This window comes from Terrapene carolina, unplaced genomic scaffold, assembly GCF_002925995.2.
Source record: "Terrapene carolina triunguis isolate 2854851 unplaced genomic scaffold, T_m_triunguis-2.0 Scaffold66, whole genome shotgun sequence".
NCBI classification, from domain to species: Eukaryota; Metazoa; Chordata; order Testudines; family Emydidae; genus Terrapene; species Terrapene triunguis.
In genome coordinates, this window is record NW_020664417.1 from 84,732,283 (window position 1) to 84,748,706 (window position 16,424).

The 16,424-nt window shown below is 39.3% G+C and overlaps 1 protein-coding gene across 1 annotated transcript in view; it reads right to left on the reverse strand.

Moving 5' to 3' along the window:
- Positions 1–16,424, reverse strand: part of GRK4 (G protein-coupled receptor kinase 4) — a 76,901-nt gene that overhangs the window by 8,831 nt on the left and 51,646 nt on the right. Inside the window, exons 9-14 of the mRNA XM_026648075.2 lie at positions 10,116–10,306; positions 6,955–6,992; positions 4,829–4,918; positions 2,913–3,121; positions 1,780–1,917; positions 853–990 (exon numbers count right to left, since the gene is read on the reverse strand). Coding sequence (XP_026503860.1) covers positions 853–990; positions 1,780–1,917; positions 2,913–3,121; positions 4,829–4,918; positions 6,955–6,992; positions 10,116–10,306 — 804 coding nt within the window. The remainder of the gene's footprint in view (positions 1–852; positions 991–1,779; positions 1,918–2,912; positions 3,122–4,828; positions 4,919–6,954; positions 6,993–10,115; positions 10,307–16,424) is intronic.

Below are 16,424 nucleotides of genomic sequence, written 5' to 3' on the forward strand. Positions count from 1 at the left end.
CACACACACACACACACACACACACACACACACACACACACACACACTTTGCTGCTGAATTTCCATTGCCAAACTGCAACGTGCACAACTTCTTGAACTGGATTTAATCTATGCCAATACATAAACATGGATATCTCTTTCTCCCATCTTCTGTTTCAGGGCAGCCTAACCTGGAGTAGGTGAAGCTGGATATGCAATCTCATTAATTACAATCAATCCAGTGTGCCAGCCACATTGGTAGGGGGAATTAACTCTATACATAGTCCTAAATGAATTCATTCATTAGTCAGTTTGGGATACTTATTTAGGAAGCAATATCTAGTAATGTTTGATTGAAGTAATAACTGCTTGTTCTGAAAACCTAGAGCAAGGATAGTCCACAGAGTTCTACACTGTGGCTCCTGGCTGCTCTCAACATGAATACACAGGTATGATCTATTTGAGACCCCTGTAATAACAGCTAACGTTGAGTAAATTTATTTTTTTGTACTTTGAATGGCACTCATTCAGGTCCCACTGCTTTGAATGATAATATTAGAAATCTTTCAGAGACAGGATCAAAACAAGAAGTGTGCTCATTGTAGCGGATGCTATTGTTTTCTGGGCAGCATTCACTAAAGCATAGGGTGATTCAGCTTCCATCTGTTCAATTTTATGCAAGTTAAGTGTGGTCCTTGGGCTCCTGTCAAATCGTCAATGGGGCTGTTAGTTGGGAACATTCTGGAGCAAATGCCTGAAGTAAAAAGGAAGTTTCATCATAAAGCCTGGTTAAGGAAAGTTAAACAGTTTTGTATTTTTTAATGTTCATTATTGTTACACTAACACAAACAGGACTTGTTCAAAGTACAGTACCTCATTTTGCCAAGGGATTGAGACGCAACCTGTAACAAATTTGGAATAGAAGTCATCATCTGTAGTATCCAGGTTCACTCCTTTTACTGTGGAGAATTGCTCTATATCCAAGACATCCTTACAATACACTGCACGTGGCTGCAATATGAAACAATGATTGCTTCTTTGACAGAATTTTTATTTTCAGAGAAAACTGGGCAATTAAAAAAAAAAAAAATCTTAGGTTCACATTGTTGCCTATTCACTATTTATTTACCTGAACACCAAAAGGATACTACTACACCCTCTAGACTAGTACTGCTTAACAAGTGGTGTGAGAGCTGTAGGGGGTCATGAAATGACACCCGGTGGGTTGCATGCAACGAAGAGCAGCAAAATTAATGGTCACTAGGACCCAGGGGGAGCCCTGACAGAGAAAGGAAATACTATAGCAACTTGGTCCCTCTCACATCCTGAGGCTGTGGCAGTTGACTTCTGCTCTGCCCACTGACTCCCAATCCCAGGGAAGTTTCTCAGTGCCCAACCTTCATTTGTCAGGGCAGGGGAAGTAGTGATTTAAAGAGCTGGGGACCAACTTCACAGCCCCTTGGAGCTGTACTTGAACATGGGTCTCAAAACCCTTTACAAAAGGAAGTGCCATATAAACAGCTAAATATCATCATTAGACAACACTGAATTACATTTGCATTGTGTTGCCCATTTAAATAATTTTGTCAGGACTCTCTGGAGATAGGGCTCTCCTAAGTCTTTGCACAAAATTCAGGTCAATCATCTACAAATATTGCCACCTCCCTATTCAACCCCCTTTGCAGATAATAACTAGCTTCTGCATGCACCCTTCTTATTTTCCAGTGCAAATTGATTTAAGTAGCACAGAAGTATATTGTGTCTATTTAAGTACTAGATACATCTGTCTCATTTACTTACATCTGGTAAAAACGGAGGTTCTAACATGTTTGCATCCAGTCTCTTGAAGTTAATATTCTTGAAAATGGGATGCTGCTTTACAGCAGCAGCTCCATCTCCAGTGCACCCCAATCGTTCCTTTGGATCTTTGGCAAGTAACTGCACAGAAATAGTAAATAGATCACTGGATTAGTCTTTTATACATGCCCTTTTAAAAATTATCTTTACAGTATTTTTCAATAGAAAAATATATATAGGATTTTTTTGGCTCCTTTGCTTACTGAAATCTGCAATTGAATGCTGTACCAAAGTGTTAACTTTTAAAGAACTGGAAATCTGAAATATGTGGCTTAAGAGCATTAAAGTATTTTCGTTAGACCAGTTTAAATTACAAACATTCTGCTTTTTAATTATTATAGGTTCTACCCATAGTTTAATGAGCTGCTAAGTTATCTCTATGTACTTATGTTTATATACTTGGTGATCATATATGCTTTGCCACATATCTTGCTTTCCTCAAATGCAGATCTAAAATTGTTTCAGTATGTTAGTAACGCTAGACAAGATATTTTTGTAAATCAACCATAACAAACATATATATTATAAATATTATTTTTCTAAAAAACTCTTCAACTGTGTAAATGCATGTTATCTACCAAATTTAACTGGATTTTACTTCAGTCAATAAAGGTAAAAAACCCAAGCTGTCCTATTACATGGTCTTTTTCTTTACACAAGAGAACTAATATGCTGCTTTTCTACCACATCTTCCCCATATTAAATCCCAGGTTTTTTCTGTTGAGATGGCTTAACTCTGCCCTTGCTTATGCTACATTCAAACTGTGGTTTAGCTTGAGGCTATGGACTACCACATCTATAAAGTACACCATTTTGTAAGTTACAACGCAACAAACATGAAGAGAAGTCCTCAGTTCCTAAGTCTGACAACAACAGCATGGAACTGTTTATGGACTTCTATCATATCAATAGTTGAATCACAAAAAGAGATGAAAACGACCTATGCAGGTCACCTAAGCCATGTCACCTGAATTATGAAAAATTTCCAACAAAATAAAGACACTAAAATTTAAAATTTCAGCTCTTTAAAGAGTGTTAGAAATTTAATTTCCAAACCTCTACGTCTCTTCACCCACCATCCTGCAAATGGATTTTGCCTCCTCTGAGAATTTGTCCGAGTACACTTCCTGGTCTTCCTTCACTCTTCGGTCTATCTCATTCAGTTTGACCTTTTCCTTACGCTTCCTGAATGGTGACTGTCCCTGAATCATTTCATAAATTAGGCAGCCAAGACCCCACCAGTCAGGGCTGAATGTATAGCTTTCATTGTTGAGGATTTCTGGAGCTACCAAAAATAAAAAATAGAAAGATTAATGTGTTTTAGTTTTTTTCCATTATTTGATCAGTAAAACAAATCCACTAAGCTAACATTGCACTCTCCTAAAAACAGTCTGTACAGTAATAGTGGATGTCCAGAATTACAGGAAGTCCTCACTCCCATATTAAGGACTCTTGCTCAGCTAACTGTAGGTCCTTAATTGCTTCTTTTCTAGATCAATATGATCCTTAAGCCATTTTTTAAATGAAGGTAAAATTTTCACAAGCTAAGCACCTAAGTGACTTAGGAGTCCAAGCCACATTTTCAAAAGTGACTTGTGCACTTAGGAGCTTAGAGTCAAACACTGTCAATGAGATTTAGGTGCTTTTGAAAATTTTACCCAGAATAATTAACTTTCTGAGATGGCTACATCTAAAATTTAATTTTGTAATTTTATCAAACATGACCTTGTGAAGCTGGCAGACCAGGTGCCAGCTCATGCCAAGGTGCCTAGGCCTCATTGAACACTTTCAAATGCATCGCTGGAAACCATTCTTGCTTACTTGTTTGTTAGCATTATCAAAATAAATATTAGAGTTATACCAATGTGTTTAGACTTTATGGAATGCTTGTGGGATGCTGCATGTATTAATCCTACTTATATCTGTATCCCATGTTATAAGGTAATGTTTAAACATTTTCTCTGTAACTATAAAAATGTTTGTTAAGACTGTAAATTCCCCATAATCAGGAGACAAGCATTACCATGTGCGAAATATTAATTTACCCCAAGAGGTGTTATTTCCTGGCCATCTGGAAGGACTACTGAATCCAAATGGGCCACTGCGGAACAAAGACTTTGTCAATTGTTCTCCCCACCCACCCATGAAGAGGTTATGTGCAGGAGCACTTATCCTATCAGCTTGGATTCTGGGGGGGGGGGGGGGGGGGGGAGGAGGAGGATACAAATCCCTGACAAGGAGAAACTGGATTTTGTATGGTTTCTGGACTCTCAGGGACAAATATTCCTAAACATAAGCAAGAGATCCCCATGCTGCCTAGCATAGGCCAGCCCGAAAGGACATATAGAGCTGCTTATTATAGAAGCTTATAGTACCTTTTTAACCCTAAGACTAACTCATTTGTGTACATGTTTTTTAACCTTGTTAAAAAAAAACAACTCTTATTTATTTTCTTAGTTAATAAATCTTTAGTTAGTTTATTACAAGATTAACTACAGGCATTGTACTCAGATCTCAGCCCAAAGACTACTGACCTGAGGTAAGAGACTAGTCCTTTGGGACCGGGAGTAAGCTGAATTTTGTGATTTTTGGTATAAAATGACCATCTATCACATAATCCAGCTTGCCTGGATGACAAGATAGACTGGAATGCCCAAGGGGACTGTCTGTGACTGCATAGTAAGACTGGTTAGTATGTTAGTAGTTCACACTAGTTACTGGGTTGGTGAAATCTAATGATATAATATACAATCAGATTGGGGTTTCTACCCTGCTTTTTGACAGTCTGCCCTGAGGCTGGAACTCACGGTTGTGAGCCATTACAGACAGCCTGACACACCTATTCACATACTGTATCTTTTCTTCACACTAATAATGTCCCAAAACCAAATCAAACCCAGTATGATTCTGTATTCTAGAGTCACCTATACTTAAAAGCAAGTGTAATAGACCTCACTAGTATGGTTTAGCTAGCTACAGGCATTTTACATACCCATGTATCCAACTGTTCCAACCCGCCCTCGGACTGTTTCTCCTTCTGGGATCTGCACAGCTAATCCAAGATCTGAAATCCTGATGTGTCCTGTTTACATTGAAATTAATTACACAAATTCAACAAGGAATGAAGTATTAGCATTTTCAAATATATGGGATTTCCATAGTATCCTTCACCCTCCATCCCACTTCCATCCCAAATCACTTATTAGGCCTAAGACATTACCTACACAGACAGAAGGGCTTCTCCCACAGGCATAGGTAGTATATCTCCCCAAGAGGTGGTATTTAGTTCAACCGAAGAATTCTTCGGTCTACCTAGCGCTGGTCTATAAGGTTAGTATGTCTACATCTCTGAGGGGTATGGATTTTTCACACCCCTGACAGACTTAGTTATCCTGAAGTAAATTCCACACCCCTGAGAGACATAGCCATAAGCTCTTTAATCAATTTAATCAAAAAACATCTTTGTGTCGTCTTATCCTTCCATTTTACAAATTGGAAAAAATGAGGCACAGAACTGATATGCTCAAATTCACACAAGAAATTTGTGGCTGAGCATGGTACAGAATACTTCACATGAAAACATGACTGTAGGCTGAATAGGCTTTCTGAGTTTCCATTTGAACTCCTATGTTTATTCAGCAGCCACAGGAATGGCAATATAGTATCATGTTTAAGTCTTTATTATACTGTATTAAGCTTCTTGACTTCTTAGTAGAACATTGGAGCCTGCTCCATTTCATTCTTTATGTGAGAAAGATTATGCAAAATTATCAGTTTCCTCTCAAAGACATTGTAATAACTAGAACAGAGTGAAAAGTAGAATATCCATCCCACAGGAAATTCTGATATTTCAACATTTGTTTCACATACTGAATCAAAATGTTTCAAAGAACAAGTTCCAAATCAAAAATTTTTGAAAGTGTAAAATTAAATTTAATTAAATTAAATATGTTCAAATCAGTTCAACATTAAACTGCATCAGCCAATGGTTCTGCAATGCCTCAAGGAGTTGTAATTCAGATGTGTCATGCCCTTATTCCTCTGCATAGGCCAGGCTCTCTAATCAGATTATGTCTACTATAATACACTACACTCATTTAACTCCCATAAGGCACCATGTTGCTTGGTGAGAGGGGAGACCACAGGGCATCAGGGGAGAGAGTCCACCCAGGGAGTCCATTCCACAGGGGAAAATGGGAGCAACACAAATTACCCAAACTACAACATTCATGAGATACTGTGTCACTGCAGGCAGTTGAAATTTAATGTTGAACTGACTCAAAATTAAATATTTTGGTTCAGTTCAACAAACCAAAATATTTTGATTTGGGTTGGATCTATTCCTAACAAACTAATTGATTTTTGTGCTGCGAGAAAAAAATCAAAATAATCAGGCAAAAAATCTAAATTTTCCCCACACAAAAAAAATCAGTTCGGTAGAAACTGTATTTTCCATTGGAAAAATCATTTAAATGGAAAATTTCCAATCAGCTTTAGTAATAAGATAAAGAAAACACATTTTGATAGCTTTTAGGACAGGGGCAGTGTCTTCATACATGTTTGTATAGTGCCTAGAATAGTAGGGCAATCTCAGTGGGGGTCTCTAAGCTTAACTGTAGTATGAATATTACATAATTTTGCATAGAGCATTTAGAAGCAACTGATAAAAATGAAGAGTATCAAATATAAATTAGCACACAAGTGGAAGATCCTAGACGATGATGCCCCATTTTGTAATTGTCTCAGACCAAGTCTTTTACTCCTGGGGGAATTCTGTACTACTGTGCACGCCAGTATGAATTCTTGTTTTCAGAATTCAGGTAAAATTGTCTTCCAGTCAACCCCGTGAAGACCTCAATTAGCCACATTAGATCCAGTGGTAAAAGCTGTCTGAAAGAATCAAGAAATGAAATTGCAGTGTGTTCTATTACTTTCGGTAAAGCAAGAACAGCCAATCTTTTTTCCACTCATATAAGCACACTTGCATGCTAATATTTTATTAATTATGTCTCTGGTATTGTAGAGAAATTGCTTAACCACCTTAAATATCTTTGCACTGTACTCAGAATATATTTATACATTTTTAGTGTACGTGCCAAGAAGTTTATGTTTATTTACCACAGTCATCAAGGAGAATATTTTCAGGCTTCAAGTCTCTACAAAGCAAACAAAACAAAAAGCCAGTTATCTAAAAGGGAAAATTATAGCCACTATCAAGTGTGGGTTTTGCAGAAACTACAAAATTGCTTTCCGTAGAAAACCATGACTTAAGTGTGAAAAGACTATAAGAATCTCAAGTTTTGCAACTTTATTGTTTATAATACATATTTAAACAATAACCTGATGAACTATAGATTAAGAAGTTTTACAGTAGAAATTGTCAGAAACTGATCCCCTTCCCTGCAGGAGACTTTGATGAATCCAAAACAAAATTTCCCTGGAAAATGTTGACTTTGGGGGATGCGGGAAAATCTAAACCCATACACATCAAAAGATGTGAAAAAGATTTTAGGCAAGACCCGGGTGTTCAGTGTTTTGACAGAAAAGTTGACTTTTCCTTGGAAAGCAGATACTCTTCAGGAAAAACATAATGTAGCTGATTTTCAATGAAACAGTGGGTTTTCAGCTACATTAAATTTTTTGAACTTGAATCTGATACCAATATAGGTAGAGAGCATAAGAATGGCCATACTGGGTCAAACTAAAGGTACAGCCAGCTCAGTATCCTGTCTGCCGACAGCGGCCAATGCCAGGTGCCCCAGAGGGAGTGAACCTAACAGGTAATGATCAAGTGATTTCTCTCCTGCCACCATCTCCACCCTCTGACAAACAGAGGCTAGGGACACCATTCCTTACCCATCCTGGCTAATAGCCATTAATGGACTTAACCTCCATGAATTTATCTAGTTCTCTTTTAAACCCTGTTATAGTCCTAGCCTTCACAACTTCCTCAGACAAGGAGTTCCACAGGTTGACTGTGCGCTGTGTGAAGAAGAACTTCCTTTTATTTGTTTTAAACCTGCTGCCCATTAATTTCATTTGGTGGGCCCTAGTTCTTATATTATGGGAACAAGTAAATAACTTTTCCTTATTCACTTTCTCCACACCACTCATGATTTTATATACCTCTATCATATCCTTCCTTAGTCTCCTCTTTTCCAAGCTGAAAAGTCCTAGCCCCTTTAATCTCTCCTCATATGGGACCCGTTCCAAACCCCTACTCATTTTAGTTGCCCTTCTCTGAACCTTTTCTAATGCCAGTATATCTTTTTTGAGATGAGGAGATCACATCTGTACACAGTATTCAAGATGTGGGCATACCACGGATTTATATAAGGGCAATAAGATATTTTCCGTCTTATTCTCTATCCCTTTTTTAATGATTCCTAACAACCTGTTTGCTTTTTTGACTGCCGCTGCACACTGCGTGGACGTCTTCAGAGAACTATCCACGATGACTCAAAGATCTCTTTCCTGATTAGTTGTAGCTAAATTAGCCCCCATCATATTGTATGTATAGTTGGGATTATTTTTTCCAGTGTGCATTACTTTACACATTTATCCACATTACATTTCATTTGCCATTTTGTTGCCCAATCACTTAGTTTTGTGAGATCTTTTTGAAGTTCTTTACAGTGTGCTTTGGTCTTAACTATCTTGAGCAGTTTAGTATCGTCTGCAAACTTTGCCACCTCACTGTTTACCCCTTTCTCCAGATCATTTATGAATAAGTTCAATAGGATTGGTCCTAGAACTGACCCTTAGGGAACACCACTAGTTACCCCTCTCCATTCTGAAAATTTACCATTTATTCCTACCCTTTGTTCCCTGTCTTTTAACCAGTTCTCAATCCATAAAAGTATCTTCCCTCTTATCCCATGACAACTTAATTTACGTAAGAGCCTTTTGTGAGGGACCTTGTCAAAGGCTTTCTGAAAATCTAAGTACCCTATGTCCACTGGATCCCCCTTGTCCACATGTTTGTTGACGCCTTCAAAGAACTCTAATAGATTAGTAAGACACGTTTTCCCTTTACAGAAACCATGTTGACTTTTGCCCAACAATTTATGTTCTTCTACATGTCTGACAATTTTATTCTTTACTATTGTTTCAACTAATTTGCTCAGTACTGACGTTAGACTTACCGGTCTGTAATTGCCAGGATCACCTCTAGAGCCCTTTTTAAATATTGGCGTTACATTAGCTATCTTCCAGTCATTGGGTACAGAAGCTGATTTAAAAGGACAGGTTACAAACCATAGTTAATAGTTCCGCAATTTCACATTTGAGTTCTTTCAGAACTCTTGGGTGAATGCCATTTGGTCCCGGTGACTTGTTACTGTTAAGTTTATCAATTAATTCCAAAACCTCCTCTAATGACACTTCAATCAGTGACAATTCCTCCGATTCGTCACCTACAAAGGACAGCTCAGGTTTGGGAATCTCCCTAACATCCTCAGCCGTGAAGACTGAAGCAAAGAATTCATTTAGTCTCCCTGCAATCACTTTATCGTCTTTAAGTGCTCCTTTTGTATCTCGATCGTCCAAGGGCCCCACTGGTTGTTTAGCAGGCTTCCTGCTTCTGATGTACTTAAAAAACATTTTGTTATTACCTTTTGAGTTTTTGGCTAGCTGTTCTTCAAACTCCTTTTTGACTTTTCTTATTATATTTTTACATTTAATTTGGCAGTGTTTATGCGCCTTTCTATTTACCTCACTAGGATTTGACTTCCACTTTTTAAAAGATGCCTTTTATCTTTTATCTTGATGGTTCAGTTACTTTAATAAAAAAAAGTCTTGTGGGAGCCAGAGCCTGGGCTAGGGAGGCTGCCGTGGATTATGAGACATATATTTTAGATGGGTGCCATGGCAAGGGGCATTCCCTCGTTGTACAGCATTCACCACCACTGAATTTGTACGTGCAGGGATCTCCTCTCTCCACATCTGAATATTGCTATATCCCTGACACTCATCATTTTCCAGGGAGAATTCTTCTGTTATTTTATAGTCCACCATGGATCGATGCTTATTTTAAGTGTATACAGACTTTTTGGATAAGAATTTTAACGGAAGAGGGACTAGGAAACAGCATTTCCAATCTACAGTCAGAAAAAAAAAACCACCGCACAATTCAATGGAACTAATAGATCATTAGCACACAGAAACAGGTATACAAAATAACCTAACAGCTTTGAAGCAAGAAAAGTCAATTTAATCCTATATGCAAACATGCAGAGTTGACAAGTTTCAAGGCATACATTCTTGCAGTTAACACTTACCTGTAAACAATTCTCTCTCTGTGTAAGTCCTCCAAACCGCAGCAGAGCTCTGCAGCATAGAAAACAGCCCTTTCTTCATCAAAGCCAGGATTTCCCATGTTGTAAATGTGAAACTTTAAATCTCCTCCATTCATAATGGTTAATACTAAACATAGGGCATCTTTAGTCTCATAGGTGTAGGATAAACTAACCTAAAGACAAAAATTACTTGTTGGTTCATTCATGACCCCCAATTTCATCCCTTCTTTCTAATTCAGTCAGTAGATAGTACTTTTATAATCAGCCAATTAAGCAATAGGTTAACTCTGCTAAAGTTATGTTTTGGACAACCAGCCATTTTAATTTCCCAGAGAGTACGGGGAAAACCCACAATCAATCACCATTGTTAACTTTGGGGCAAAAGAGTCCAAACTGATTATTAGCCAAGACCAATACCACAGTATGATGAAATCTTGTACAGGAGAATGGCTTATGCCCCCTGAAACACCACCCAGATATTGGATCTCTTATTGGCTGTGCCCTTCCGTTTTCAGTCCACCTGGATGAAGATAACTTGCACACAGAGTACCTTTCCATGAATACTTAGAAATGCATAATCACTGTTTGTAAAAAGTGAGACTTAGAGAAGCACACAGAGAGGCTGTAAATTGCCCCAAGTCAGACAGTCAATGACACACCATGATATATAACCCAGAATGCCCAACTTCAAGTCCCTTACTCTAGCCACTAGAATAGTCATTTCCTTTCTTGATAACAGCACCCTCTAACAGTGAAATGAAGAGCTGCATGAAGCCAAGCATAGTATCTCCTCTCATTGGTTGGCTGGAGGCACGGTATCCAGAATGAGGCATCAGCAGGGCAGGCAGAGAAATGAAAAAGCCATAGGGGTAGGAGGAGACAAACAAAATAAAAATACAAAGTGGAAAAAAATCTACATCAGAACAGCCACAGGAGTCTGTATAGCATCCTGCATACAAAATACATCTCAAAATGTTTGATTAAAATTCAATACAAACAGAAACACAGATCATACATTGTCCAAGAAGTGAACTATGGACAGTATGGTAAATAAAAGTAAAACACTCAGTTATAAAGCCAATACCCAGACACTTAAGGTATGTCTACACTGCAATTAAAAACCTGCAGCTCCGGGGGGTTGCGCTGTGAGGCTGTTTCATTGCAGTGTAGACTTCCAGGTTCAGGCTGGAGCACAAGTGGGAGAGTCCTGGGCTCCAACCTGAACATGGAAGTCTACACTACAATGAAACAGCCCTGCAGCTCGAGTCAACTGGCACAGGCAAGCTGCAGGTGTCTAACTGCAGTGTAGACATACCCTAAGAGCCACAAACAAGAAGAGATTATGTGCTTTAAGAAATAAAATGTTGATGAGATGAAGAAATATAGGGATGCTGTTCCAGACCACAGAACTGAAGAAGGAAGCCTAGTACCTGTGGCAGGATTGTGTGAAAAGAGGTAAGACTAGAGAGACACCTTGTGGCTATTTCTAGACTAGAATTCTTGCTGAGGCTGGTACTCAAGTTAACTGGCAATTAAATGACTTAACACCACAAACATTTGTTCCAGGAAACGGAACATTGTGGTTTACCCTAGAATTCAGTGGGTCTTAATTAGCATTTACAAAGGTGTTAAGCAACTTGAGTTAACTGGCAGTAAAATCTCTAGCCTAGACATATCCTGTATGTGAAGCAAAACTGTGGAAATATTTAAAAATGCAGAAGGCAGTTTTAAACTGGATCCTATTCAATGTACCTGGGCAGTGGCAATTTTCCTATCAAAACTGTGTTTCATTCATATTCCTCATCCTGCCCATGTGCTATACAATGGCCTGATCTACACTGGGGAAGGGGGGGGAAATCTAAGTTACGGAACTTTAGCTACGTGAATAACGTAGCTGAAGTCGATGAACTTAGATCGACTTACTATGGTGTCTTCACTGCGGTGAGTCGACTGCTGCCGCTCCCCCGTCGACTCCGCCTGCACCTCTCGCCGAGCTGGAGTACAGGAGTCGACAGGAGAGCGCTCGGGGAATTGATAAATCGACATACGCTGGGATCGATCGCTGCCCACCGATCCAGCGGGTAGTGTAGATATACCCAATGTGTTCATGTCTGTGCATGTTTGGGGAACTCAGCTATTCCTTGTTTCCTCAGGGTGCAGCAAGACAGAAGATTGTTTCGCATATGAAGCAAATAAACTTTGAGATATCTTCCTACACAAAATCTTGGGCAATAAGGTGACTGGCTAAGAGAGGTACAGATGGTTAGGCTGATGCATCTATGCAACAGAAAAACTAGGTTAGAACCAAGTTGCAGCCTGATAATCCCATTCCAGCCCTGACTGTAAGTAGGGATGATACATGATACACTCACAGTATTAGAAATAGTGTGTCAAATAGGGGCAAAAATCAAATGCAGAGTCAGTCATGTTATAACCTTATATCTGCAATGTAGACAGGTCTTTAAGGTGTCCTGCTAGTCCCACTAGACAAAGGCAACTCCCAAGTGAAATGAAGTCTGAACCAGCCTCTAATTCTTTCACATATAAATCCCATGTGAGGGAGATTCAATATTACATATTTTATTTCTCAGAGACAGACAGAATGGTGGCCACCCTTATCAATTTTTCAGCAGATTCTATATTGACAAATTAGGTGATACATGAGTTAGTCCTTAAAATTAACTGGCCTTCATTTTTGAATTTGAACATTTTTGCTTTGAAAACTAGCTATATGCTCATTACCATGAACAGATGGGTTTAGCATTGGTCACAGAACGGGAAGAGAGTCAATATTATTACTAGATTAAAGCCAGAGGGAACATTATGATTATCTAGTCTGCTCTCCGGCATAAAAAACACCATAGAATTTTTTTATGTGATTCCTGTATCAAACCCAATAACATCTGTTTGAGAAAGAGCATATATTTTAGAAAGACATTTATTCCTGTCAAAAGATGGAGAATCTATCACATCCCTAGGTAAATTGTTCTAACAGTAAATTATGCTCACTTAAAAATTTGCACCTTATTTCTAGTCTGAAGTTGTCTAGCTTCAGTTTCAACCATTATATTATACCTGGTCTACTAAATTAAAGAGCAATTGTCCAGTGTCCAATTAGCTGATAAACCAGTATTGGAAGGGGATTTAAGGGAACGTCCCCTGTAAAGAAGCTTGGGGCTCCCAGCCTCCCTTAACTTTCATATGAGGAGCAGGCAACAGGGTCCCAGCAATGGCCTGGGACCAGGTTGGGAAAGGGGAGTCCCAAATAGATGGAAATGGAAGAAAGAATGAAGACCTGAACTGTATTCATAGATTCTAGGACTGGAAGGGACTTCGAGAGGTCGAGTTCAGTCCCCTGCCCTCATGGCAGGACCAAATACTGTCTAGACCATCCCTGATAGACATTTAACTAACCTACTCTTAAATATCTCCAGAGATGGAGATTCCACAACCTCCCTAGGCAATTTATTCCAGTGTTTAACCACCCTGACAGTTAGGAACTTTTTCCTAATGTCCAATCTAAACCACCCTTGCTGCAGTTTAAGCCCATTGCTTCTTGTTCTATCCTTAGATGAACAAGTTTTCTCCCTCCTCCTTATGACATCCTTTTAGACATCTGAAAACTGCTATCATGTCCCCTCTCAGTCTTCTTTTTTCCAAACTAAACAAACCCGATTCTTTCAGCCTTCCTTCATAGGTCATGTTCTCTAGACCTTTAATCATTCTTGCTGCTCTTCTCTGGACCCTCTCCAATTTCTCCACATCTTTCTTGAAATGCGGTGCCCAGAACTGGACACAATACTCCAGCTGATGCCTAACCAGAGCAGAGTAGAGCGGAAGAATGACTTCTCGGGTCTTTCTCACAACAAACCTGTTAATGCATCCCAGAATCATGTTTGCTTTTTTTGCAACAGCATCACACTGTTGACTCATATTTAGCTTGTGGTCCACTATAACCCCTAGATCCCTTTCTGCCATACTCCTTCCTAGACAGTCTCTTCCCATTCTGTATGTGTGAAACTGATTGTTCCTTCCTAAGTGGAGCGCTTTGCATTTGTCTTTATTAAACTTCATCCTGTTTACCTCAGACCATTTCTCCAATTTGTCCAGATCATTTTGAATTACGACCCTATCCTCCAAAGCAGTATGATTTATTGCTGGGTAATCCCAGATAAATTAATACAGCTGCCACCTAATTAAGCTACATCCATTGCATACTCATCCTGAGTGGCCAGGATAAAGAGGAAGTTGTTTTCCTAAAAAAAGTTTAAAGTAGTACCAATGCAAAACAAGATTTAAATCAATGAATTAAAACAAGGTTTCTTGCTTTCTAATTAAAAATCATGATTAAAATTGGTGATTTAAAATCAATGTGATTTAAATCAATCCACCCTGCCTGTAATGGTCTCAGTCATGCCATATAACATGGTAATATTGCCTCCCTATTTCAACTTGATATATTCCTACCTAGAGATCCAAGGATCACATCTGCTCTTTTAGCAACCACATCACACAGGGAGAGTTAGAGTAAGATTACTTTTATTCTTTTGAAGTGATGTTACACAAGTGGAATCTCCATCATTGGAGATTTTTAAGAGCAGGTTAGACAAACACCTCTCAGGGATGGTCTAGATAATACTTATCTTTGAAAAGTCACAGAAGACGGGAGAGATTCCAGAAGACTGGAAAACGGCAAATGTAGTGCCAATCTATAAAAAGGGAACATAAGGACAACCCGGGGAATTACAGACCAGTCAGCTTTATTTCTGTATCCGGGAAGATAATGGAGCAAATAGTTAAGCAATCAACTTGCAAACATCTAGAAGATAATAAGGTGATAAGTAACAGTCAGCATGGATTTGTCAAGAACAAATCGTGTCAAACCAACCTGACTGCCTTGTGGATGGGGGAGGAGGGGGAAGCAGTAGACATGGTATATCTTGACTTTAGTAAAGCTTTTGATACTGTCCCACATGACCGTCTCATAAACAAACTAGGGAAATGCAACCTAGATGGAGCTACTATAAGGTGGGTGCATTACTCTATGGGAATGGTTTTCCAACCAGTTGTTATCAGTGGTTCACAGTCATGCTGGAAGGGCATAATGAGTGGGGTCCCGCATGGATCAGTTCTGGGTCCGTTTCTATTCAGTATCTTCATCAACGATTTAGATAATGGCACAGAGAATACACTTATAAAGTTTGCGGACAATACCAAGCTGGGAGGAGTTGCAAGTGCTTTGGAGGATAGGATTATAATTAAAAATGATCTGGACAAACTGGAGAAATGGTCTTAAGTAAATAGGAGGAAATTCAATAAGGACAAATGCAAAATACTCCATTTAAGAAGGAACAATCAGTTGCACACATACAAAATGGGAAATGACTGTGTAGGAAGGAGTGCTGCAGAAAGGGATCTCGGGGTCATAGTGAAACACAAGCTGGGTCAACAGTGTAACACTGTTGCAAAAAAAGCGAACATCATTCTGAGATGTATTAGCAGGAGTATTGTAAGCAAGACACAAGAAGTAATTCTTCCACTCTACTCCGCGCTGATTAGGCCTCAACTGGAGTATTGTGTCCAGTTCTGAGCACCACATTTCAGGAAAGATGTGTACAAATTGGAGAAAGCCAAGAGAAGAGCAACAAAAATGATTAAAGGTCTAGAAAACATGACCTATGAGGGAAGATTGAAAAATTGGGTTTGTTAAGTCTGGAAAAGAGAAGACTGAGGCCTGGTCTACACTATGACTTTAATTCGGATTTAGCAGCGTTAAATCGAATTAACCCTGCACCCGTCCACACAACGAAGCCATTTATTTCGAAATAAAGGGCTCTTAAAATCGATTTCTGTACTCCACCCCGACGAGCGGAGTAGCACCAAAATCGATATTGTCATTTCGAATTAGGGTTAGTGTGGCCGCAATTTGATGGTATTGGCCTCCGGGAGCTATCCCACAGTGCACCATTGTGACCGCTCTGGACAGCAATCTGAACTTGGATGCACTGGCCAGGTAGACAGGAAAAGCCCCGCGAACATTTGAATTTCATTTCCGGTTTGCCCAGCGTGGAGAGCACAGGTGACCACAGATAGCTCATCAGCACAGGTAACCATGCAGGCCGATAATCGAAAAAGAGCACCAGCATGGACCGTACGGGAGGTACTGGATCTGATCGCTATATGGGGAGCTGTCGGAGGCCTGTATCCTGAGAAAGGGAAAACGGTTCGTAGGCAGGAGATTTAGACTGAGTTGGATGAGCGAGCGTCTCAGAGGGGTGATTAAGAAAAAAC